The sequence below is a fragment of the Trematomus bernacchii genome, unplaced genomic scaffold (genome assembly GCF_902827165.1).
Source record: "Trematomus bernacchii unplaced genomic scaffold, fTreBer1.1, whole genome shotgun sequence".
Lineage (NCBI taxonomy): Eukaryota > Metazoa > Chordata > Actinopteri > Perciformes > Nototheniidae > Trematomus > Trematomus bernacchii.
Genome location: NW_022987705.1, coordinates 11,985,446 through 12,012,816, shown reverse-complemented (window position 1 = coordinate 12,012,816; position 27,371 = coordinate 11,985,446). Strand labels below are relative to the sequence as shown.

General features: G+C 39.4%; 1 protein-coding gene across 4 annotated transcripts in view; it reads right to left on the bottom strand.

Annotated features, from left to right (window-relative positions):
* The window catches only part of fstl4 (follistatin-like 4), a 185,291-nt gene that overhangs the window by 22,579 nt on the left and 135,341 nt on the right, over positions 1–27,371 (bottom strand). For 2 of the 4 annotated variants that reach the window (XM_034140407.1, XM_034140410.1), the window contains exons 7-8: positions 5,356–5,528; positions 1,518–1,638 (exon numbers count right to left, since the gene is read on the bottom strand). In XM_034140407.1, coding sequence (XP_033996298.1) covers positions 1,518–1,638; positions 5,356–5,528 — 294 coding nt within the window. The remainder of the gene's footprint in view (positions 1–1,517; positions 1,639–5,355; positions 5,529–27,371) is intronic. The other 2 variants (XM_034140408.1, XM_034140411.1) reach the window with 1 other exon arrangement.

The following is a 27,371-nucleotide window of genomic DNA, read 5'->3' as shown; positions in this document are numbered from 1 at the left end:
TTTCTCACAGAAACTCTTCCTTTCTTCCATTCATTATTGAGTGTGTACTTCACATTTAGAAACATTCTTCAACGGCATTGATACCAGACTCTAGGATACTATAATATTACAGAAAGAGTTATTTTTAAACTGCGACTGTGGGTGCCGCAGCGCTGCCATTGCTCTCATCACAGTAAAAACAGAAGCATGTGTGTAATTCTTATAAACACAACACGATGCAAAGAGTCCACTTAGTTTAATGTGGCTCCTGGCTCACTTCCATTCCACCTTATCTCACCTCGTCCTATCGAGCTTGAAATACCTTGAGTCCCCCCTACACAAACATTTGGTAATTGCCCTCTCCTGATATCTCGCCCTTCAGGGCCAGAGTCTGTCTCCATGACTCCCTTCCCATCAGCCCCTCTCCCTCTTTAGTTCAAGGTCTAAAACTCAGCTGCATATCTTTACAATTAGCGTCTCAGAAAAACAAAAATAATTACACCTATTGTCTCTCTTAAAAGAGGTTTAATTGAATACATTTTCCTCCTCCTTTGCCACCCTGAGACAAAAGCGCATATATTGGAAGCCGTATCTTTGATTTGTCTTGTTACAGTTAGGGGGCTTCTTCCTCTGTGGGTGTTCCTTGGAGAGATGCATAATAATAACTCTCAAGTCTAAAGGTAGTCCCTTTTGTAGATAATTGATATGAGTTGGTTCCTTAATAAGTTCCTCCTGCCAAAATGCAGTGTAGTTTCAGATGTATTTTCCCTTTAAGTGGCTTTTCTCCCCTGCAACGAAGTGATGTGCTGCATGCACACATAATTAGGTTTTAGCTTCACATATGCAATGATGTTGTTTCCCGTGGTCCCTTTGATGCAAAGTGTTGCGATGCTGTGAGCCATGTGTATATAGCATATATTGTAAACATAAAGGTATGAACAACACAGCTTTATTGAAACTGTTTATTTGTACTTAAAATATTTTTTTTGACAAGCAACTTCTTTGATTTTAAAAGCCTACGACAAGTCTCAGAGAAGCCAACACATTTCTGGGTTTGCTTGATGTTCTGAACTTTTGCGTTCTGTTAACGACATTGTAACTTATGTGTTAAACGGTGTTTTATGAATATGATCTTATAGTATAATGAATGTTTCAACATCTGACATGATGGTTAATGCCGAGTTCATGCTGTTGATAGTTATATCTACTGAAAAAATACAAAAAACAATCCTGATATTTCCATATGCAGTATCACAGTGTTGTTAAGTGTTTTTTATATATGGATGGACTACAATGAGAGGGGCTTGATATGATTAGAACACGTTTGGATTTGCATATTGAAATGCTGCACTAAATGTCTCTCATGGTATCCTTTGTTTTGATCAATGGTTGTTGGCTTGATTGCTTAAGAGACTGTTCTTTAACCGTTTTCCCTGTAAACAGGAATAATAAAAAAAGTCCCTAACTGGGGAACCACAGAGTAGCACAAACAAAACATTTTGTATATCACTGTAAGTAAGAAATGAGCCACTACTGACCATTCACCTGCAGCACATGAGTCTGATAGAGGTCTTCATAGCCGTAGGCATGGCAACTGTAGTTCCCCATGTGGATGGTTGTCACCTTGGTGATGTACAGGGAGCCATCGTCCCCAAAGTCCTGCAATACAGTTACAAAATGGAAGAGGAAATGGAAGTTAGGAAAGAAGGTGGTTGTGAAAAAGATGGGAAAAAGAGGAGGGAACATGATGAAAGAAGCCAGATGAAGAACAGGAGATGTAGGAGAGGGAATAGTGGTGAAGGATGGGGTGCAGGAAAGAGCCACAGGGAGTGAGGGAGAAATGGAGGTAGCTTGGTAGAATACTTAAAGAAGCTTGACGAGGGCAGAGAGAGGAGAGGAGGCGCACAGCAGCAGGGTGTGATGGGAAAAGACAGGAGAGGAAAAGAGTGATGTGGAAGGGAAGAGAGACCATGAATCAATGGTTTCCCTGTTGAGCTTAAGCAGGCGTTGGGGAATTTGATCGTCCACTTTCCCTCATCACGCTGCCTGAGCCTGATAAATGGCAAGGGTTAAAAATATAAAGCCCATTAGGTTGATGAATGGCGCTGGTTGTTGTTGGGGCAGCATGCGGCAGTCCCCAGGGGGTTCCAGCCACAGCTTAGGGCGGATTAAGGCATTAAATAGTTTGCTGTCCCACCAAGTGGCGGAGCAGATGTCCTGATGTGCCTCTGTCGTGACACGGACACCACGAACGGCTGTTCTCCTTCACAAGGCTCTGGAAATTAATATGACCTGACAGAGGGTCGATTTGTGACAGGAGAATGTGAAAAGACTTTCTGTTGAGATAGATGGGGGACTTTAGGCTGCCTTTAAAGTGAGAGTTACAACTAAACCAGTGAGGGCAATTAAAATTGAGAGGGCCATTAGAGCTAAAAAGTATAGCTTTGAAATATCTGGCAGGTTATGCCTGATTATTTTTGTTTAAAATCTTAGCTCTAGATTTTGGAAAAAAAGTCATCCAGTTGGGTTGGTTCCTGAACGGCGACTTTTCAAATCATCAACCAATGTGTCCCAAATTCATACCTGAGATGTTATGTTGATTAATACTTTTTTGCTACAGAGCTAATTTCACACAAAACTGTAAGTCAATAAAAAAATGGTGATACAGATCTTATTGTTCTGATGTGTTATCAAAAACGCTTTATATGCAGATGTTTATAGGAGTTTAGTGTTGGGTGACTTTAGGTAATAAGCAGGTGCAATGATATAATGGTAAGTCTCACATTAAGGACAAACTAAACGGGCCAATCAAAATCCACTCGCAAAATTCATATTCGGCTATAGCTGAAGTATCAAAAAGATAAAGATGTGTTGGACGAATCTGCCAAATTTGAAGAATTATTTAATTGTGTTTTGCTCAGATTACTGAGTAGTATTGTGTCTGGTTGTTTAGTGTCATTAGTGACGAAAAAGACATGAACTTCAATGGTAGATTTTGGTCTGCACAGCTGCTCATAAGATAATGGAAAAAAGTTGTTCACTTTACTGAAAAACTGTAAAGAAAGAATAACAGGCTTTTATTTTTAGTCAAGTTAGATGATATGCTTTCATAATGAAAGAGCCCTGGAATAATTATACATGAAGATGGCCAGTGGCTACAAAATTATTACAATTCAAATCCGATGCAGCACTACACCGACGTCAGCTTTGACCTTTTCTTCACTAGTAATCATCATTGCTTTTCATAATTTCCAGAACAATCGAGCTGCAATAAACTAAATTAGTTTGCATATAAAGAGCCACATTCATTTCATGTTTACCAAGTGAAAACAATGCACCTGCAAATTAAAAGTAGCTCTGTAGCAATTGTTTTTAATAAAGAAATATACATTATTAATTTAATTTCTGGAGAACAAGATTCCAATCTCACTCAAGAGTTTTCGGCTGATAGACGGCACTGTGGCATATTATATTGCTGTTCTGTGTGTGTTGTTGGTGTTGTGTTTTATTTTGCTTTCCTGCAATCAACTGTGGTGAAACAGGTCAGAACCTTCCAATATACACGTGAAGTTACATTTTGGAGAGCACATTCAATATGTAAGATACCTAGTTTTTTGATTGAGGGTAAGAAAACCAGAGTGAGACAAACAGACAGCAAGATGGAGAACAAAGGACAGAAAGATACTATGAGAGAGCAGACAAATGAAACTGATTTTAATGGAGGCTCAGCTCTCAGGTTAAAGGGTTTTATGCCACAGCGCAGAAAGTTTTCCATCAGTGTCAGATGAAACTTCCAAAAAGAAGTCTGTTGCCATCAAACAAATTCAATAGAGGAAAATGGTAGGCTGAAAGTACTTTGACAGGAAGTAAATGTTCTTTCCCTCCTCTCACCCTGTCACCTTGAATTGTTGAAAGTAGACCTGTATCAAATGTTGGACAGATAAATCTCAAAAAGAGGGACACAATTACTGCAATTAATGTCAGTCACACTTTTTCTGTGTCCCTCTACTCCCCATTATTGTATCAAAATGTTACTATTCTAACAGATGTGAGAGTTATCATGGCAATGCGACTAGGAACCTTTTGAAATGGAAATGTAATATACTATCTGACTGTTTAACTTTAAATCATTTATATGCTATAGTACTTCTCTCTTATTAGTTAACTTATGTTGCTTTATCTTTGATTGGGCTTAAAAGAAAGCCAAACACACACACCTCATTCACACCAACGCAACTCCGGTTCAAACTCCGTGCTAGAGCTTTTCAGGTTCAGAACCGGTTCTTCGGTTTAGCTCCGGCTCTTTTCACACCGCCCAGAGTCCGACTGGTGCTGCGTCATTGCGTCATCGCTTGCGTCATGACGTAACCGTTTGCGTGCCTGCTTCATAAAGCCAAACCGCGCGGAAAACCCTCACGGCTCACACCGACAACAACAACAATGGCCGATTGTGCTCCAGCTTCCTCTGTACCTCTTCGGAAGACCAGATTCCCAGTAGGTAGCTGGTCTCTTCAGTGGACCACTGCTGCTTGTTAAGTTTCTCCATCATTGTGTACAAACTGGATAAAACGCGGGCTTTTTGTTGTTGTTCAGGAGTTGATCCCGCCCCTGCCCCTGCCCCCGCCTCGACGTAAGCGTGATGTATGCGGTGCTTTTGCTCTAGCCGGACAATTTTTGGGTGCTTAAAACGAACCGGATTCCGGAGCTAAGAGGCTGCTCCGCTGCGGTGTGAACAGGAAAACCCGGTGCTTTTCAAGCTCCAGCTTCGAACTGGCCCTGAAACACCGTTGGTGTGAATGAGGTAACAGTCCTCTCTCCCTCCTCCCCCTCAGATCCATTTGCTCTGCGGAAATTCATTATTCAGGGTCAAGAGCCTGAGGGACTTCTTCTGCCATCGCCTCTCCTCCGGTCTCCACCTTAACACTTGACATTGTTTATCGGCTCATCATCACAGCAGACCAACAAGGCCGCTCATTAACATGCAATTAGTGAGTTGTGATCCGGTGGTGGGTAAAGCAAGGCCAGTGCTGTGCTGTCACCTGTGAAGAATAAATGTGTCCAAACAGGAGCAGGGCCACATAGTTCATTAAGCACCGAGGGAGCTATAATTCTACTGTTTCATGGAGAAAGCTGGGGAGTAATCTTTTTGTTGGAATTCCTTCTGATGTCCTCTATTGAATTTATGGTTTCTGTGTCAGCAAGGGTCTGAATGAGACACAGTTTGTCATCTTCTCAAGTCCACTGCAGACCCTTAAGTGGACTTCCATGCAGACCAACATTTGTAGACAGTCAGATAAGATGCTTGTGTTGTGCGATGAATGCAATCAACTCATGCAAACTAGAGCAATAACCTTGATGAAGAAACCGAAAACATACACTCACGTTGATATCCTCCAGGTCCAAGAAGTTCAGGATGATGCCGTTCCTCTTCCAGATGATTGGTGGACGCAGCGTCCCTTGGATGGCACACGTAAGGACCGCACTAAGGCCCACTGTTACCGTAGAGACACTGATCCACTGGTCCTCCGCCAGGCTCAGTTGGACAACCTCTGTTAGAATGAGAGTATGAAGGGAAGTGATTAGTATTATAAATGAGTGACAGAGAGGCCAATAACAGATGATAGTTAAAATAAAAAATGAGAAATCTGAGGCAGAAGCGGGAAAAAAAAGAAGCCGGGAAAATCACAAATCAGATATAGTGTGCTGATGTAGTAGAACTGTAGCCAAGCTGCAGTCATCCATCTCATGCTAGTGGGCCATGGAGGATAAACAGCTGTCAAGAAGTGAAGGATATGCAGAATGAAAAAAGACCACGTGTCAGAGGACACACTGCTAGCCAAATATCATTCTTCTCATTAAGGGAAATTTATGTTCATTGAAATGGCCATCCAATTCAATTCACCTTTACCGCAAATTAGGAATTATTCTTCACTGCTTCCCCCTTGGCGCCATAAATAGTGACTGTCGCCAAGCTGTGTGGTCAGGCACAAAATCTACTGTCACAGTTACAGTCCGCAAACTTTGTTATCTACTTCACTTCTTTCTTTTATATTGTAAGTTTGAGAAACCGGCTCGAGATCGCTAGAATTTGAAAATACACAACCGGAGAAAATCTGCCACTTCCTTACAGAGCCCCTCCTCCAACACACACGAACGCACACATGACCAATGAGGGCACGAGATAAGTTTGTGCCCCGATGGAAGGCTGACAGGCAGGTAGGCCATCCAGTTATTTTAGCCGGGCCGGCTAAAATGATTGGTCGTGCTTTTTACAGTACTACGGCTTCCACAGATGACATTTTTTTATGGATTTTTTGTCAAAGCACTTAAAATATTCATTGCTATCGGGATGTTAAGAGCATTCCATGGAATATAACAAAAAGTGTATCTCGAGCCGGTTTCTCAAACTTACCTACCCCACCTTTAACTTATTCAAATGTTAAAATAGACTTGAATCAGCATATGTACAGTAATGCAAAGTTGGCTATGCAACATATACAGTATGTGTCCTGTATTCCTCAGTATTAAATATATCTCATGTCCTTGGTCCCCTCCTCTTCTCTCTGTACACAAACTCGCTCGGATCGGTCATTAGCCCGCATGGTTTTTCATACCACTGCTACGCTGACGACACCCAATTAATTCTGTCTTTTCCTCGCTCAGAGACCCAGGTCTTCGCACGCATCTCTGCTTATCTAGCAGACATCTCTCAGTGGATGTCTGCTCACCACCTCAAGCTCAACCTTGACAAGACTGAACTGCTTTTTCTTCCTGGAAAAGATTGTCCCACTCTTGACCTAACAATCAACATCGGCCCCTCTGTTGTTTCCCCGACTCAGACTGCAAGGAATCTGGGTGTGACCCAAGACAACAACCTGTCCTTCACTGCAAACATCGCTGCAACAACCCGCTGCTGCAGATACACTCTTTACAACATCAGGAGGATACGTCCCCACCTGACCCAGAAAGCGACGCAACTTCTTGTCCAGGCTCTCGTCATCTCATGCCTACACTACTGCAACTCCCTCCTGGCTGGTCTACCTGCATGTGCCATCCGACCTCTGCAGCTCATCCAGAATGCAGCGGCTCGTCTGGTCTTCAACCTTCCTAAATTCTCCCACACCACACCGCTCCTCCGCTCCCTTCACTGGCTTCCAGTAACTGCTAGAATCCACTTCAAGACACTGGTACTGGCGTACCATGCTGCGAATGGATCTGGCCCTTCCTACATCCAGGACATGGTTAAACCATACACCCCAGCACGTGCACTCCGCTCTGCATCAGCCAAACGGCTCGCTGCACCCGCACTACGAGGGGGACCCAAGTTCCCATCAGCAAAAACACGTCGGTTTGCTATCCTGGCTCCAAAATGGTGGAATGAGCTCCCCATTGAAATCAGGACAGCAGAAAGCATACACATCTTCCGGCGCAGACTAAAAACTCATCTCTTTCGACTCCACTTCGAGTAATAAAATATTATTATATACTAATAAAGGACTGGCTTATCTAAAGCCAGTTGAGTAGCACTTGAAATGTTTTGGCTCTATGAAACCTGATGTACTTATATGATTCTGTTTTCTTCTTGGTCGAATGCACTTATTCTAAGTCGCTTTGGATAAAAGCGTCAGCTAAATGTAATGTAATGACCTTGTAGAACAACATATTCTAAATCTTGTTTTTTTCTTCCTTTGCTTTGCTTTTCTCAGCACACTATTCAAATAAAATAAAAAAGACAAAATATGCTTAAAGAAATAAGGGGTTTTTGTTTAAATTGTGTTTAAAAAAAAGACTGGGAATCCAATTGGAGAGGTAGCATACTGTAAATAAACGGATAACAGAGAGATTGTTTGTGAATGTGGAGTTCAGGCCCTCACATGATATATGTCAGTGTGTGACCTTGGGTCAATATTGGCAGGGGACAAGATATACTTGGCTCAATAAATAAAGAGACACAGACGTCTGATAGAAATCTAAATGCAGCCATCCAAGCTTTACACTGAACAAATCTCACTCAATTAGTTTACTGAACTGATACCATTACTGCCCTTGTGCATGACTTTTAGAACTGAGAAAAAAACACCATTAAGGAGGTAATAGGGGCAACATGAAAATAGAGAGAAGAGCAAGGACATCTGAACTGCCGTGATGATTGAATATGAACATCCATATATAGTAAAATTGCTATGATTATCAAAGTCATCTTAGCAATTTGTTTAACGACATGTTATGTTAAGGCTAGACATTATTAACAAAGACCAAACAAAGAGTAATCATTCACTTTGATTGATTTGAATAACAATTATGTGACAAACAGAAAAACAAAGAATAACTGGACCTACATAATTACATATATATGAACCATGTCAATTTGCCAAGTCAATGTTCCATTATTTACTGGAGCGTCACAGAACAACAATCTAGTTTATGTACCAACAATAATGGTTTAACAACAGTTAACAGTTCAGACTTAATAAGCTTGTAATTCAAATATAAAATCTGTATTACCATTGTGATGGCACCAGATGTTATGAACAACTAGAGATTAATGAAGCATACATCATTGCCTGTGTTTTTAACTCTATTTGCTGATATGTGTGTTAATACGTGTGATATTTACTCGAACCAATCTCGTTTTTTCCACTATGTTAACTCATAATTTTGTTACAGTCTGATTTTGCTTATATACTGTAGCAGGTGTTGTTTATTTCTTTCAGTTTCCATAAGTCGCAAAGCAGTGCCAAGCATGGCATCTGTCCAACATGGAGCTGCTGTAAGATTACAAATGAAGTCGCAGAGTTGCATTGACTATATTATTATGAGGTTAACATTAATCCACCAGCAGCAGCATGTTTCTGCTACGAAACGCTTTAGTTTCCTGACTTTTGCATTCTCTCCAACCTATGTCACACATTATTTCATAAAAAAAACAAAAAAACATCTAAATGTAACTTCGGCCTTTTAGATCTGGAGTGGATGATTAAACAGCAGTGCTAATGCCATTATCACAGCACAGTTTCATTTCAACAACCACATGGAAAAGAAGTTCATCATCCAATCAGACATCAAGTAGACGGCTAGTAGACTTTGAAATGTTTGCTGAGAACTTTATGTCCAGGATCCAGACTTTGACAAACGCTGTTGTAAAAAGACTGCTGGCTATTAGCTGTCTGTTTCATATAGCTCTCCAGGTGATATATATATCTGTGACGACAGCTCCGTCTGTCAGTGATATATCAGAATGCCTTGGGTACAGTACACTGCCAGGTCCAACAAAGTTATAATTCAGCACAGCAGTAATTTGGGTGGCAGAACAGGCTTTGAGTGCCATGTGGACGGATGAGGGATGAAGCACATTGATCCAACATGGCTTGGAGGGGGGTTTCCAGGGTGGTACTGTGCATTTCAACTAGACACAGCTCATATTAAATTGAAAACATGGAAGAAAGAAATGTGAGGAATCCTTTGTCCTTTTTGCAGCACTTGACTCTTCAAATGGAACATCAATTGATTTTAGTTTTAAAAAACTTAAGTATACAGCATTGAAAGTTTGCTAGCAAGGAATGTGTCTTCAAAGTTCAGTCTGTCTAACAGTCTAACAGAAAGGGAACAACTGCAGTTAACCGGCTCTGGTAGATAAAACGTTGGCTATTGTGAAGGACGTAGTGTTTTTAGGATTAATCTTGAAACATTAAGTGACTTGTACGATAAAGAACAAGAGCTTTTAATTCTAAAGTCAAATAACTAATTATATAAATGTTAATATGACTGTTATGACTTTTGTCTATCTTTGTGTTTTTGAGAGGTGACTCAAGTCGTAATATTGAAATATTGACTGGGGTGAATACTGTTTTTTATCGGGTTTCGGAATGAATATTTTGGGCAGCTGTGTTTATTCACTTTCCAGCAATGGCCAACTCTTCATAAGAGTTCAGTCTAAACTTTTAAACGTTCTACTAATGCATTAGTCCCCACTTTTAATGTCTGGCAGAAATGCTATGGTAAAAAACACACACGCACATCTACCTTAGTAGATAGACTAGTATTAAAATGAATTCTGACACCATGAAATTAATACTGATGCCATCCAAACTCAACACACTCAGATTGCAGTAACAGGACCATAAAAAATAGGTGTGTAATGTGGGTTTTCCAAAATGTGTTGATTGCTGTTCATGTCACTTTTCTCGGTCCATATCATTTAGGACATTTTAAATGTGAAGATTTTCTTTCCAATCCATTAAAAAGCAGCCATCTGTTGATTGCAGCTAGGCCTCTACTGTTGATATCCTAATAAGTGTTAACGATAACAGATTCCCTTATAAGCAGACGATCATCATGGCCACATAGTAACTTTGTTTTTTTATGTTCCCAGATGGATTTGACTTTTCCACATTTGATTTAAAGACAAAACATTGTTCCTCATCTGTTTTATACATATGTATATGTATATGTTTATGTTATATACTCATAGCAAGCACCTATAATTAAAACAGATGACGTTGGGGTTCTGCAGCTCAACAAGTGCGACCGAGGAGAAACAGAAGCACAGGTTGTTGGATCCTTACTTTGTTAAAGATAGCTAACTGGCTCTCATAGTTACTGTAGAGTTTCACCAAAGTGATTTTATTACCAGCTGGTCAAGGTAAAAGGACAGCACAGGAAAAAGCATCTAAAAAAGCATATGGCAGCCAGGTTGTATAATTAGATGGAAGGCATATAAAACAATGATTTTGCAATCCATGCTTATAACTTTTAAGGAATTTGCTTTTTCAACGTTTTAGAATATTTAAAACTAACAGACAGGGAGTTTCCTAAATTGCATTTTTAGTTATTTTACAATGGGCCAGTGTGTTAACTTTATTTTTACATGTCTGGCTTTTGTCAAGTAATTCAATATGTGCTAAATAATTGTATTTGCAGGAGACAAATTGTAAACATAACCTTGAGAATAAAGACACTTATCTTACCACAAACAAGCCACAGAAGAATGTTGCCTACATAGAATACTGACTACAATTACACAGATAACTTTCACTTTAAGTAGGAGCAACTTTTTTAAAAATCTGTTGAAACATCCTCCCTTGTTTTGGGCCATTCTCTGATGACCCAGACAAATTGCGTATCCACAGGCAGCAGCCGCTCTGCCCTGACTGGCTGCGAAGGTTGTCATGACATTATCTAGTTAATGATTCCTACAGTCTCCCCTATTTCCTAAAATAGCTCCACTGTGTAAGTTAGTAATTGACTTTCAGGGGAATTCAGCAGCTCCACTGATCGATCAGCCCACTAACTGAGCTATGGAGGGCTGACAGAGCCAACAGGGAGGTTTCTGTATCCAGCTCTAAAGGGATATACAGCGCAGTGTGAGTACAGAGAGGAGGAGAGAGAGAGAAAGAAAACACATCAAGGCCAAATGTTAAGACAGAAACAAGAGGTTGACTTTTAATGCCAGGAGAAAGGGAAAAACAAAATAAATGAGAGAGGGAAAAGCCAGAAAAAGAGGAACAAAACATCAGAAATAGGAAAGAAAACGGATGAAAACTGAAAACAAAAAGGAAGTAAAGACATGCCAAAAGATGACCGTGCCAACACTGGGGCAAAAGAAAATATGTGTGTGCGTGTGAGACAGGAAGTGAGACAAATTTGTGGCAGAGCACGTAGAAGATCTCGCAGGGAATATCTAATGTGGCGAGCTCAAGACTGCAGCTGAGAGAGTTGTCCCTTTCCACTTTTATGAGACCAGTCCCTCGTGAGCTGGAGTAAGACATCAAGACACAAAGCAGAGGGGCACAACACCATGACTCTTTGAGAGGGAAGGACAGATAACATCCTGACTGTAGACAAGAGGAAGAGACAGAGCGAAGGTGGAGAGGGTCAGAGAGTGCGGAGGAGATAGAGACAAAGATGGATGGAAGGAGGGTTAAAGGTGAAGAAATGGGATGGGAGCGGGGCAAGGAGGCAAGAAAACAAGCTCACAGGTATCCAGTAAGTAAGCATTAGGATGTGTTTGTATGTCTTCATTAGGGAATGTGTCATTATAGTATTGACATTTAAAACAAAATGTTGGATTGAACTTCTAATTGAATCCATCTGTATTAGGAAAGTGGCTTTATATTCAAAGCATAGTAATTGTGATGTGTGCAAAATTCAGCAGAGCAAATAGGATTTTCCTTTAAAAAAACAAGACGAAACATATTAGTTACCTTTAAATTACTCAAAGTGTGTGGTAGTTTATGTATCTGCAGACCCCTTGTTCTTGGGCCATTTGTTCAGTTATGATTTTATTGTTTTCTGGATGTATCTGGGCTTCAATTTTGATAAAAACTACCACCAGATCGTAAGCATGCATCCAAAAAGATGCTACAAAAATGGCAGACATATTTTTCAAAAAGAATATAGAGAGGACCAAACACCAAGCAGACAAAGCTTTTTCCAAAACAAGAATCTGTCTTGAGTTGGCTTTAATCTGCTGGCGGGCACTGTAACTCTTTTTGAGTTGTTGAAGAGAGGTCGTCAAATTCAACTTGTGCCTTTAATGATTCATGAACATATAGTGATCCAAAGCAAACAATGATATGCTGCTTTCTCTCCAATGACTAAGAAAACTCAGAGTTTACATGTTATCAGGAATTAAAGAAAGGAAAATATTTAAAAAATATGTTGAATCCTATTGGTAAATAATTGTCTTCTCCGGTGGTTTAGTGGACTTGTTAGCCCAATATAAAAAGGTTTCAACAGCTTTGTGATTTTTAAACAGAATTAATGTTTGCTGACGTCTTTCTCTGCAAAAGGGAAAGGATAAATTGTTATAGTTTTGTTATATCCAGACATGGAGAGTGAAAAGGTGAGAGTGAAGGGTTGATAGAGAGAAACTGACAACTTGCACCAAATATACAGAATTAGTGATAATATGTAAAAAATGTATAATCTAAAAATCAAAATAATAATAATAATCACAACAAACGTTTGATAAAAAACAAACCACATTGAGTGTGATTAAATATATTATTGCCCTTCTTAGATCAGTGTCAGTTTCCGTGTGATTGTGAGTGAGTCACGTTACTCAAAATGTCCAATGTCCCTAGCTGTATAAATGTCTCCATGAAGCAGTCCCTGAGGGCAAAACAGCGCTTTGCATGTCATGAACACTCCTGTCCTCAGCTCTCTTGGATAAACCTCTCTCTGTTGACTGATTTATGTGCTCTGCTCTCTGGTGACACCACTGTGATGCACTCGTCACACTGGAGTCAGTTTGACTGACAGTGAAACCACATGTTGGCAATGGTCACGATCGGCAGTTACTGTCTGACAGATGAACGTAGTCAATGCAAAAGGGGAAGTCATTTAGACTGAAATTGTGCTTTGGGGAATACTAATTCGATTATTTATTTTTTTAGATTATTTGTTTATTATAGAATCAGAATCAGAAACAACACGTACGAGGAATTTGACTAGGTGTCGTGGTGCATACATAATTGTTTAAAAAAAAAAAAAGAACACAGATAGCGAACTATATTAAGAACACTGTAATAACATTACAACAGATGTGAAATGTAGGACTTCATTTCATAGAATATGATAGAACGTTTAGAAAACTCTCTTTTGTTGGGCTCAATAACCCTATGATATTGTTTGTAGAGTGATATTTCTATCAAAACCTGAGGATTTCATGGAGATGAGGCTTGCAGATTTTGCATCCGGTAGTTTTCCAAAAATGTTATTTGCTACAAACGCCCGTTTTTAAAGACAGAGAATTTCCCCTGGATAAATGAATCTTTGAGGAACTTATTGCATCTCGACCCCAGGGATTATAATGTTAAGGTTCAAAGATATAACCCCCCTTAAAGTTCCTGGATAGGGGCAATACTTTCCACAAGTTTTAATATCTTTTAGGTGCGAAAGTCTTGGAACATTTTAGCTTGGAGGGTGGCGTGTAAAACAGCCTCCTTTTTTCATATATCAGGAGATTTATTTTTGCCTACTTGTATTGGCTGAAGAATCCTTTTAGTTCCTTGAAAAAAGTTAGTTAGCTTACAGTTTAGTGGAAACGTGGTTTAACTGGAAAAGCTGAAATCAGCACAATCATTTTGGAGATTTCAGGTAAAAAAATATATCTATTTGTGTGTTAAAAGTGAAAGAGTTACATGCAACAGGTCCTACAGGAATGCCTGTATGAGAGCAGTGAAAAAGCAAAATGTGTACAGCTCTACAAGTGAGGTGCCACCGCGGTAATGATTGCATGTTTACTTAATCCTTCTTGCCTGCATTAGTCTGGAGATTCATAAGAGTGCTAAAAGGGTGTTTAAACACAACTGATGCATCTCTGGGACACGCTAAAACATGTACACAGAGACACACACACACTCACTCACAAAAATCCACATAAATACAGTACACTCCACATTACAAAAACAGAGCTCTCTCTCTGTGAATATGAGGCTTAAAGGGGGTTGTGTGTCACTCACTTGACAAGTACATCCTCCCTTCATGTGTCATGTATGCAAATATATGCACGGCACACTCGATTATTCATATTTGACCCTCATGAAAAAAATATACTCATCCAGTCTCATTTGGTAAATTAAGATTCAGGCATTAATCATTGAGCTCATCACTGAGTGAAAAGCAGCTGCTCCAGTAAAGCCTTCACATTTCCTACACGCTCCTGCAAAGCTGACAAACCTCAGTACTTAGCAGTGGAGACTTGTACGTTTCAGAGAAGCTGGAGTTGGGCTTGCACTCATGTTAGCCCTCGACTAAAGGCACGTTTTAAAAGGCAAAATAATGGATTTTTTTATTGTTGCTATGCAACGACTACACAGTCAAGACAACAGGCAATGCAGCACAATACTACTGTGTGTCAGGCTGTGGTTAAACATAGGGTGCAAAGAGTACACTTCCAATTACAGGGACACATGCTGCCTGTCATCATCCTTTCCTGTGTTTTCACGTCAGGAAAATTGGTTGGAAGCCATTAAGGTTGGCCCACACTGAAACAATTTTAAATTCAGTTTTGCTCCTAGAGAGAAACAATTTGGCAAAAACAGCACACCAACAATAGTTTGTATTGAACTCAGTTTACTTTATACAACTGATTTATACTGAGGATGTACTCTCTTATGGTCATGTATTACACCTACATGTATTACACCACTGCATGTGATGATGTCCTCTGGTGAGTTTGTGCAGTGCATGTTGGGAGACAGGACTCCTCCTGAGAGCCCACAGTGTGTACAAATGATCTCAGTGTGTCACTGTGCATCCATTATGAGGAGTACTCTCTAGAACATGCATCATCCATGTTTCAAACACACTGACACACTGAATTAATGTTGCATATCATACACTCACACACACACACACGTTCTCATTTAATCAATAACTCTGCACTCTGGGACATTTAATTCTATACACTGTATATCACATTGCATATTGTGCATACTGTTCATTTACTTTCTCATAAACACTAAGTCTTATCTGTTATGTACACACACACACACACACACACACACACACACACACACACACACACACACACACACACACACACACACACACACACACACACACACACACACACACACACACACACACACACACACACACACACACACACACACAGGAGATCTTAAGCTCTTTCTTTGACAGCGCTGTGGTGGTGATTATTCATGGGAGGGAGATGGGGATGAGCAATCAGCGGCCGGCTCATTAATCACACTGGATGCAGACCCTTAATCTCCTCCACAGGTACAGTCTACCTCTTTCTCTCCTCCACACGGCGTATCATTTTCTCTCTGATGCTTTGTTTGCATTCTTGGCAATTTCTCTCTGTCTTTGTCCTCCTCACAGTCGCTAACCCTCTTTTTCATCTCTTTTACTCTCTGACTGCCTGTCAGTCTTCCTTTTCCATCTCACTCTTTGCTTTTTTCTCACCCTGGGTCTTAATCTGCCTCTCTCGCTCTCTTCCTTGTCGTTCTACTTAAAGTGCTTCCTTGCATGGCTGTCTCTCAACTTGCAAGCAGAGCCTCGATGGTGCTTCCTCTCCAGTAAGGCCCCTCTTAACTAGGCAGCGAACAAGCCTCGTTAGGATCACATAGAGTGGAGGAAGTGTAGAGTAGGAGAGCGGGGAGGAAGCAGTATTTAAAACAACGACTTCTATGCTGTTTAAATAGGCCAGGAACAGCAGTTTGGCAAGAGATCGGGCTCTTTCACTCTTCATCTGCTGCTGCATAAGAACTTAAATATTAAGGTTGAGAATACTTTATTTCTTTCACAGCTCATTATTTGTGATACAATCGGACCCGGAATAAATCAAATTAATGAAAAGGTTAGTTTATGATCACTTGATAAGATTGCTACCTATTGTAACTTCTAGTATTTCACAGAACAGAACAAAGTGTAATACTATGACCACTTAAATCGTAGTCCTGTCTTTTCGGAAAATGACAGCTTTAAAAAGGTAACAGAAACGAAATGCCTCAGCACAAACAAAAACAAAAAGAGATACTTTAAAATCTACATCAGTCTTCTAAAAGTGCAGGCTTCCCAGGACTTTTAAAAGGAACAACTGTCATGACTTAATAACCAATTCTGCAGGAACAGGCTGCTAACATCAGAGCTGAATATGGAGGTGTTGAAGTGTTGCAGTGATTTGAAGAGGACAAGGCTCAATAATGAACCAATGACAATGGATAATGACAAAGCAGAAAACTCATCAGTGTGTCATTCAAGCCCTGAGAGCAGGAGTGACCTGTCTGGAAATGAGCAGATTCATTTCCTGTCCTGAGGGTCCACAGACTTGTTTACCAAAGTTGGGGACATCTAAACTCTGCAGATATTTACTTTTAATCTTGTAACTACATGCTAAGTGGTATTTGCTGCTCATAGCAAGGTCTATCATTGGAAACACAATCATTAGCATTTTCTGCAAAGTCCTTTTAACCCTTAGATGCATAAGTGGGTCTTTTTGGACCCGGTGAGGTGGTTTTCTTGAAGTATCTTTGTAATTACATTTTTTTATCATTTCATATTCCAGCTATTCCTCAAAAAACATGTTTTGGATATCATGCCATTCTAATTTTTAATTTACATTTTAAGAAATTGTAGTTTTTGTATTACTACCCCCAGCTTCCATAAGTGGGTCAAAACTGACCCGCATGCATTTTCTATGGAATCCTATGGGAAAACGTTTTTTTTCAAAATGTAAAATACATTTCTAAAATTATAAATAGTGAAACATTAAATATAAAATATTTCTAGTGTGAACCAAAATATAATACTAAATATTATACAAGAGATTTTTCTTAACCAAAATGACAAAAATAGCATAAAAACACATATTATTCTAATACGGGTCCTTTTTGACCCACTTATGGAAGAGTGTAGGGTCCAGTCACTCGTGCATCTAAGGGTTAATGCAAAGCCTGTAAAGTGCCAAATAGTAATACAATATGTATTATGTTATGACTCATGAAGTTCAAGATACAGCGACCCTCTGGCATTATCACATTGCATTGACCGACATGAGAGAAAGCTTGTAATTTGTCAGGTCTTTCATGACATTTTCCTTTAAAGAACAATTCTTTGTGTTTCTACAGTATGTGTCCTTTCCCCCAAAAAGCCTTTAGAAAGCATTTTCAAAATCCCTCAAAGATGTAATTTCATTTGCTGGAACTAAAAATAATGTAACATGATGAACAATAAAATAAATTCAACCCTTTTTTAACTTTCTTTCTAAACTTTATTAGCCTTTTAGAAATGTGTGACAAATCAATCTGATTATGAGCTATTTAGAGACTTTGGTGTTAAAGTTTTCCGTGCTAGAAAAATACAAATATTATTTAATGTCTACGGTATTAAAAAAAAGCACTTTTTTAATTGCTTGCAGGCTTGCACAAATGTGACTTGAATGGCCCTCAATGTCTGTTTTGCCATATAGTTAAAGTATACAGTCTATATGCAGCATTTAGAAAAAAGCAGAGTTGGATGAAATGTTATCTTCACATCCCTTGGTTTGATAAAACTGACATTTTAAGTCCCAAAAGGCCAAAAAAGTCATCCTGCTCTGAGAGGCTTAAAGGAAACAAGCTGGCAGTCTGGAGCTAATCTTCTATACTTCATTTGGCCGAATGAGACCCAATTCATTAAAGCCATACTCTCATCTGATCGCGGCATAAGATCTCTGACAATCTGGATAATCTTTCATCTTTATGGGAACAAAAAAAGAGCCCCCATCCTCCACTCTATCTGCTGTAAACTGCGGAGGCATTTTCTGACACGGTTGGCTAAGTGGTCTTTCTCGTTTCAAAGCCCTTTCAGCCTCGGGGAGGAGGAGGGTAAGAGAGATTAGTGGTCTGCAGCAGAACTCTGCACTGCAGGAGACACAGCTTGACCTGACCTGAGGGCCCGCCTCGATAGAGACAGAATGCACAATGAGTACATCACGTTTGGGTGGATGCAGGATCGTATGTGTTGAGATGCAAGCATCACCGTTCACGTGCAGAACATAACAAAATGCATGCAAACACAGAGGCAGACACATGCAGGGGTTATTGAACAATAATGATGATTAAATGATCATTACAATGATTAAAGCTGCAGTACAGGCAAATGGAAAGACCAATCGCTTTCTTTCATGTGGCTCTCATTCGAGTTTTTTTTACCATGATAACAACTTCAAGGTTAAAGAGGTCAGATTGTGGCAAAAATAGTGAGAGGGAAACACAAACATTGTACATTGGTTGGTTACAGTATAGTTTAGAGAGGTTATATTATTTTCTCCTCAGAGAAAAGAGTGAGGTCAATATTTGACAAAGCTAAATGTGGGATTAAAACAGAAGCTAATGAGACTACATCTATTGAGACAAAGGAAACAACAGAGGTTGTTTCTCTTTTATTTAGTCTTAAAATAAAGTACTGGAACAAAGTGATGTTGTTGCATTGATAACTGGCAAAGTATTCTGCCAGAACTATTGAATGCTGTTTTACAGTGGGACCAATTCAAAACCCTCATCAAGCATCACATCACGGTAACGCCAAGTAGCTTTTCTGTAAATTACAGAAACAAGCTTGTCCATGAAACGCTCATATGTGTTTAAACATCAATTTCCCACATTATATCCAATTAAATTGGTTTGCGTCTGTTAGTGTGTGCTTGAGTGGGAGTTGTACTTGAATAAGATCAATAGAGTTAAGTGACAATTCCTGCACATTTTTGTAAGGTCCAGGAATTCAGGCTAATTTTACTTTACAGAATAACATTTAATGATAAAAAATATATTACTGTATGTATTTTTTAAGACATACAGTATATACAGTAGAGTACAGTACAACAGTACTGTACTCTACTGTATATACTGTATATACTTTACTTTAAGTAAATACTTTACTTGCTCTTACTTTTAAACTTATTTTGATATAGTATGTGTCTCTTATCTGATTCAAAACGACTAATGCTGTCTCCATTAAGTCTTAAAAGACAATTTGATCGGATTGATTTCAATCTATTAACAGACCAAATTTGGAACAAATAATATTCGTTGTTATTTTTGTTTAGTCCATGTCTCCCCACACTCTCGCATTATCAATTGCAAGTTTATTATACTATTTTTTCCTTCTTTTACACCGTAAAAATGTGGGCTGATTAATTAGCAGGAAAGTGAACTAAACAGGCTCTGCAACATGGCACCATTATACCCACTAACAGGGTTTTTAAAAGCTGCTGATGAGTTGATGAAGTTGATTAATTGCTCCATAATTTCCCCTGGAGTATGCTCGCTCTGTCGCTCTCTCTCCCTACTGTGCACTGAATTATGGTAGAATAAAGTTTGTCTACCCCATGCATATGCCAAACCATTAAATGATTATGGATTCTCCAAGCATGGCAAGAGTTTCAAAAATAATTATGAAAGTTTCAGGCTAATTTCCTGCATTCTTAATGATTAAATGAAATGGGCAGCACAGATGCTGGCGGGTAGAACTGTTGGCTCAAAATGAGAAGAACATGGAACTGATCCACAACTGGATCCTTTCCACACGAGTCTGACCTCAAGGAACAAGTGACCTGTGTGTTCACAGGAGATAGTGTGTCCAACAACTATGCCTGCCTCAAATGGTGACCTAATAAGCTCATAGAAGCTGAATCAAACTATCAATATTCATGGGGTTGGCTCAAAATGTGAGTCAAAATGTATTTTAAAAGTAAGCATAGTGAAGTTCTGGATTAAAACGAGAAATAATCACCAATTAATATTCCTCATACTTAAGTTAAATGTACAATATGGTCCACCATCTTGTTCATTGTTCAATGTTTTCTCTTTTTTATTGCCCTACAGTATGTCTCTTTTTCTGACATCATGACCATGTTATTGCTCATGCCGGTACCATCCTTTTTTATTGGGTCTTTAATGTAAAGGAAGTTGTGTAGGATAAATTGTTTTGCCCTGTGAACTATTGAATGTTTTCATAATCAAAGTTATAAGTGACTTGTAAATAGACATTGAATAAAATCAAACCATTACTTGGCTTGGGATCGTATCACAAAAACAGACGTGTTAAACATCAGGGATACACCATCAGGAGATTTTACACACCTCTCTGCCTCAAAACCAGTGCTGTCAAGTATGACAATTAGGTAGTTGGTAGGGTGTCTACCAACTACCTAATTGTCATACTGTGACATTGATGTTTTAAACTTAAAAGCCTATGAAATTCCTACTGGATTTTGTTGTGTAGAACAAAATCACATCAAGGTGTTCCACATGCATGTAGCTTGTAACTGGGATTTAGCCTGGCAGCAAACAAACAAAACAAAAAAACACAATGCATCATATTGGAACAAAAAAGCCTGAGCTTTAACCCTGAAGCTAGCTCAGTGCATGTTGCTTTCTAAGGCTGGGTGTAACTGGAGCTTGTTGCCACGGGAGATACTGATCAACAACACTCAGCTGGGAGTGTGCAACTGAGCTGAGCTGCAGAATCAGACCTCACCTCTGAGAATAAAGACTTTAGAGGTTTAGGATTACCTGCTCCTCTATCATTACCTTCTCCCTCTTTCTCGTACGCACTCGCACTACAAACATGTTTGACTGTTTCAGCTTTCTGAAGCTGTCAAAGGTGCACTTTCAAGGTCTGCTGAACAAAAAACTCTGGCTCTGGCTAAATGATATTGGTTCCAAGTATGGGCGCCCTTAAAGGAGGGATGCAATTCTACCAAATCGGAAAGGTTCAGGCTTACTGCACGGAAACTGAAAGAAAACAAATCAAAACTTCTCTCTAAAAAGATAACTAATCCGTCAGGTTTGTTTTTTCATTATATCCCTGTCAACTCAAGCACAAAGGAACTTACACACAACACTTCGGATCCGTCTCAATAACAAAGATCATATGATTTATAAATAACTGAGAAATACTATTTTTGAAACTTTCATTTTTGGAGTTTTATTTGTTTGGTGTTGTTTGTTCTTTCCTGCTGCACAGCTGTTCTGGTGTATTTGATTCCCTAGAAATTAGATACCTGCAATGCACAACAGATACACATATACAATATGTGGGCCCATGGTTTCATATAAGTGTTTGAAATAAATATTAATACAATCTTAACAGTTCATTAATGACAACAGATCAGCCCAAAGCTCTTGCTGCGTCACCAAGTGTTCCAGACTGACATTTCTTATTCCTTCCTGCTATGAACATGTGTGTTTGTGATCTTCTGTATCCATCCCATATGCCCTTCATCCTCCCTCTCAGTCCCAGCTTTACGTTCTTTCCTCACCCACGCCTCTCTTCACCGTCACTTGTACTTTCCCTCTGTCCTTGTCATCTTTCAAACAATTCAAATCAAAACTCTATTACCTACTCTAGTTTAATCCTCTCTTTTTGCTGCAACCATCTTCTCTTCTTCATATTCCCTGATTTCTCCACCCCGTGCTGCCCACCACAAATCTCTGCACCCCTTTTGCCCTTGACAAATACTTGTTCATATGTTATTATGCATCACCTGCTTTTCTAAACCTTCTCCGTCTGTCTGCTTTCTCCACGCTTTTCGCCCCCTCCCAAATCCCATTCTCTCCTTCCTCCCTTGTAAACACATGTGAACTGCGCCCGGCTAACATTACAACAACTCCTCCGCATTTGTAGTCCTTACTCTGATCATAATACAGTTTCATCCTTTTGAATACGGAGGAATCAAAATGAATAGCCCCTAAGGTGTTTGTTTAGGTTTTTGGATGTGCGCAGTTGAGCTGTTTACAACATTTCAGCTGGGAGCTAACACACAACTCACTTGTGCTTTCACTCTTTCCCTCCTTCATTCGGTTCCACTTTCGTTCATCCCTTTATAAGATCTGAGTGTTTGTTGTCTTGCTTGTTGAGTTCAGCTTAGCGACGTCACGTCAGTGCTTCAGTTACACCGCACAAACAAGAAAAACAAGTCTAATTTTAAAAACATAACCTTTTACCATAAACAAGCCATCTGGACCCACTCGCTAATGACTTACACAAGTAAACAACACATCCTCAGAGTGCATCTATGGAAAATATGTCTTAGTTTTACACAGAAATGCAACAGCAGAGTACCCAAAAGCTGAAGTTATCCAGCCATAACGGATTATGTGGTTGTACTCTAACCTTGTGTGGTTGATTTTTTTTGTTCTATGAATCTGCTGCTGTATTATTTCTTTCAATTTTTCTCTTTTCTATCCCTTTTCCTGCTGTGTTTATCTCCTTTGTTCTGAGAGAACATTTTCAAAGCTGATGAAGGTGGATGCTAGAGGGGATTTCGTCAAGGAGATGAGAGGAGAAAAAGGAGGAAGAGTACCACTCGCATTCAAGCACACACAAATGGCGACGCAAACACTCATCCATACGGACACACACTTGAAATTCTTAAAGAAAAAAATAGGGAGAAAGTGGGGATTGTTGTAGCAAAGAGGCAAGAGAAAGAACAAATCAATGGAGGCATGATAATGAATTATTTCCTCGCCAGAGACGTAGTTAGAGGAGGGAGATAAAAGCAGACCACATGCTGCGCCACTAACAGCCTGGGGGCTGCTGCCTGTGAATTATAGAGCGTTCGAACACACTTGCTGCCCTCGGGAGGCGTCGGGTGCAAAATAAAGAGAAAGGGGGAAACATGGAAATAAGAAAGCTGCAAAGATGATGAGGGATGAGAAAGGAAATGTGTAAAAGGGTATTAGGTCGAAGCAAAGCCCCCCCGAGTCACTGCGAAGCATGGATTTACATCTCTTTGGCTAATTAGGGACGTAAAGATGAAATTAAAGTGGTGGAAATTAAAGGAGGTTAGATGGAGGAAGGAAATGGAATAGCAGAAGGGGGGGGGGGGGGGGGGGGGGGGGGCAAGGATTTTCAGCATGAATGATATTAGATATTGGTTAGAACAGTGAGTGTGTCACCAATGAGAAGTCATGTCCTAATGAGCCTTATTTGATATTCCAGATGTACCGTGACATTTTCCCCCATTACGACATGATCTGCACTTACTGGCCCAGATTACTCAGCTACTGAGAGTCAGACAGACGAAGGAATTACAAGTGCAATTTGTGCTTTATTTCTCCGTGTTTAACATACCCAAGGCGGGCCTTTGGTTAAACTCCTCTCTTTGTTCTTCCTCAAAAAAGACACCGTGCTGAGTGTGTCCCAATTAAGGTGCTTGATATAGATTAAGCCTTTGCAACTTAATAAAAGAGTAGTTTGAAATATAACAATACTTGAAACATTAAAATGTTCTGTTCTTGACTGCATAATGGTTAAGATATGAATTATGGGATACATTCAGAGCCAATATATGGCTTTATTGGTTTGTCTTATCTTTTTGTGCTAGCAGTACAATCTTTACCTCAACCTCTTAATAAATGGATATTCTTTTTAAAAGATCAAATGTGTCTGCAACTATTACAGTTGTCTACATCCTCTATCTGTGATATTAAATACGTTTAGCTTTTTTTCACTGCTGTAATTTAGACTTTGGGTGAAATGACTTTCCTTCAACTTGCCTCATCTACTTCATTTATGAATTCACCATGATTCCTAAAATGAGTTCCAATATCCCTCAGAGAACATGGATTATTTTCGAAATATCCGGCTGTTGTTTTAAGTCAGGATGGAGAGAGCAAACGCAATAGCAAAGCAAGAGAAAGAGCAGATATCAAGCTATAATTGCCCGAATGCCTATAAACAGATATGAACGCAGAATCTGTGAATGTTTTATTCACCAAACAATAACCAATCTATTGTTCTTAGAACTAATAAAAAACAGTAGTATAATAAGGAGATTGATGCTGTATCACTAAGTACAGAGATGGAGACAGATGGGATCAGATCAACTTTGATTATCTGTAACCTCACGATGAAGGCCAGATAACTGGAAGTAATTGCCCAATATATAAATTGTTAGGCTTAAGAGGTGTGAGGCATATGTTTGACTTAAGAGAAAGCCAGGCTAGTTTTAAAGCTTGCTTTCAGATCTTTATGCTAAGCTAAGCTAAGCTAATAGCTAATGGTGCAAGGCCTAAACGAAATAAACAGACATGACAGTGGGGTCCCAGGTCAGTGTTACGGGGGCATTGGCCCCTGTTGGCCCCCCTAGAACCACCCCTGGACGTACTACAGTTTATTACTAATCCGTAGCAGACGCATTACATATGTCTAGATGTTTAGAAAGCATTGATGTCTCAGCTGAGAGTTTCATTGAACAGTGCTTCAAAGGGCCTCTGATGCTGCACACATTAAGTGTATTTGTATTATCATAAAATAAATTGCTAGCCCATTGTCTCTAGATATCCTTTGAGGAGCAGTCGTGTTTTTGTTCATTTAGACAGACAGTAAATCGCTTATTCTTTCTTTATCAAGGGCCTCAACAGACCTTGTCTGAACGCCCCTTCATTTTTGCTTTCCCTTCGCGCTCTTCTTTTGATATGCCCCCCTCTTACGTACTAAAGATGTCCACCTTAGTGCAGTGTTTAGCAACGAGATATTACATCCAGCGGTGGAAGAAGTATTCAAAGCCTTTATTTAATTAAAAATAAATACTATGGTCTTAAAGTATTCTCAAACAAGTCCCTATTATATCCTTTTTCAATATAGTTGCTGAACCAATTTATTTCCTTTATAACTTACTGGGTAGCTAAGTAGAGCAGTAGAGCAGTACTGCAGTATATTATATGGGTTGTAAATGACTATGAGTGTTAAATACAAGTAGAGGAGGAAAATGTCGTTAGATTTCATGCTATATGTAGCATGAAATTATTATGAATTATGAATTATGAATTATGAAATTATCCATTATTTTCGATTAGTGATTACTCGAGTGCCTGTATGCTAATTATGTGAAACTGGCAGGAAATATATAACAGCAGTACATACAGTACATCAGAAGCATTCCAAACATACATCACATGGAACATGAGTCACTTCATAAACAGCAAACAGCGATATACATCTTATCATCAAATTCACATCTTTTTTATATAAAATCCATCTTTCTCTCAGTGCAGCATGTAAAGCTGAGACCAACGCCTCAACAGTCCCACACACACACAGTCCCACACACACACACACACACGAACACACACACACACACACACACACACACACACACACACACACACACACACACACACACACACACACACACACACACACACACACACACAATTAGCTTGAAAGGTCCATTGAGCGGTAATGAGACATCAGACACAAACCAGGGGGAGAGGGAAAGAAAGGAAAGAAGAAGAAGTGAAAACAAAGAGTGTTGAAAGTGGCAAAAAAGTCAAATTGAAAGAAGATAAATTGATAAAAGAAAAGGACATGGTCGAGATAACATGGACAGGAACAATAGATGGCTCAGGGGAGGGAACAGAGAAGGGAATGCTATTTTGCGGGTGCAGCGGGAACCTCTAAGACCTCGAGTTCAAAGTCACTTTGTTGTTAAGAGCTTAGCTGGAGGTCTCTCACCCTCTTGGCTGTCAGAGAACGACAGAATCTCCTTGTAAAAGTGATATCTGATCTCAGCAAGATCATTTGTGCAGATTAAGGCCAAACTTGAGAAACATAAAAGATCAAACCTTGAAGGTAGCCGCCAGGCAGGAACACAAGGATGTTATCTTGCTGCAGAGACATCGGAGCTCTCTTAGAGCTTCATTGGATACATACAGGGAGTCAAATGGAGACAGAGCCCAGCGAGAATAATACATAACCGGCTGCGTTTCTGCATTGTATGTTACCTGCAATGGCACACGATTGAAATTCAATATTTCGAATGCGATCTCAGTTTTTTTACACAATAAAACGCTAAAGATTTGTACTTAATCAAGAACCACAATTTTTTTCTAACCTTGTCCTAAGTGCTTTTTTTTTTTTGTTGCCTATATTTTTAAACATGCAGGATTCAGAATGTAAACCCGATTCTTAAGCAGACACCTCCCTATAACTCCAATGCAGTTCTTAAATGTTGCACTGCCAGTAAACATAATTGAGGCAGTGATTTTGTTTCTTCCCACAATTTAAAAGAGGACCGGTTTAGAAGTTACAGTATTATTGATTCAAGGAATCTAATAAAAAAAGAACACTAAAATAAATAAGGCAAAGTAAATTCCACAAATATCAAAGGTGCAAGATAATAAGCATTGATATAAGCTGACATATTTATCTTATTTTTAAATCACTATTTCTTTAGAGGCCACATGTTGAGCTCTGCTTGCTGTTCATGGGAATATGGTAATATTTGACCTTCGGATGAATACACAATGTATTGATTTATTGAAATGGAATAATTTATATAAGCATTTGTACCATATGCCGTTTCATTTAATGTTGACCTTCACACATGTGCAGTACGTACAGATTATAACAACTGACATACAGCCTTCAATTCACACATTCACACTTGTAAACTGTAGATCCCTGTGTTCAACAAACCTTTTGACCTTTTTCTGACATGCCTGACATGCACTTCTCAGCAGCAGACCAATTACAACCATCTCATTTCTTTCTCCGTTCCTCCTGCTGTCCATCCCCCTCGAGACAATCAGAAAAAGGCTCTTCCACCCGCTCCTTCCACCACTGGCTTTTATTTCTTCTGCTTGTATTTCATTCCCTCTCCTCCTCCTCCTCATATATTGCGCCTATTTCTTCAACATTGCTGCTACTACACCCTCTTTATTAATCTGCTGAGCGGCCCTGCCACAACTCTTCTATTAATAGTACTCATGGGATACAAACCCACAGTGGAGGAAGTTGAGAAAAAATAATTTGAACAAGCTCTGAGGGGAAGAACTGCATGTGGGAGAAAGACAAAGGAACAATGGTAACAAGACAAAGACTCTCCTGTTCCTAATTAGATGCTCACCAGCTGTGTGTTTTTGCATTTAAAGCAG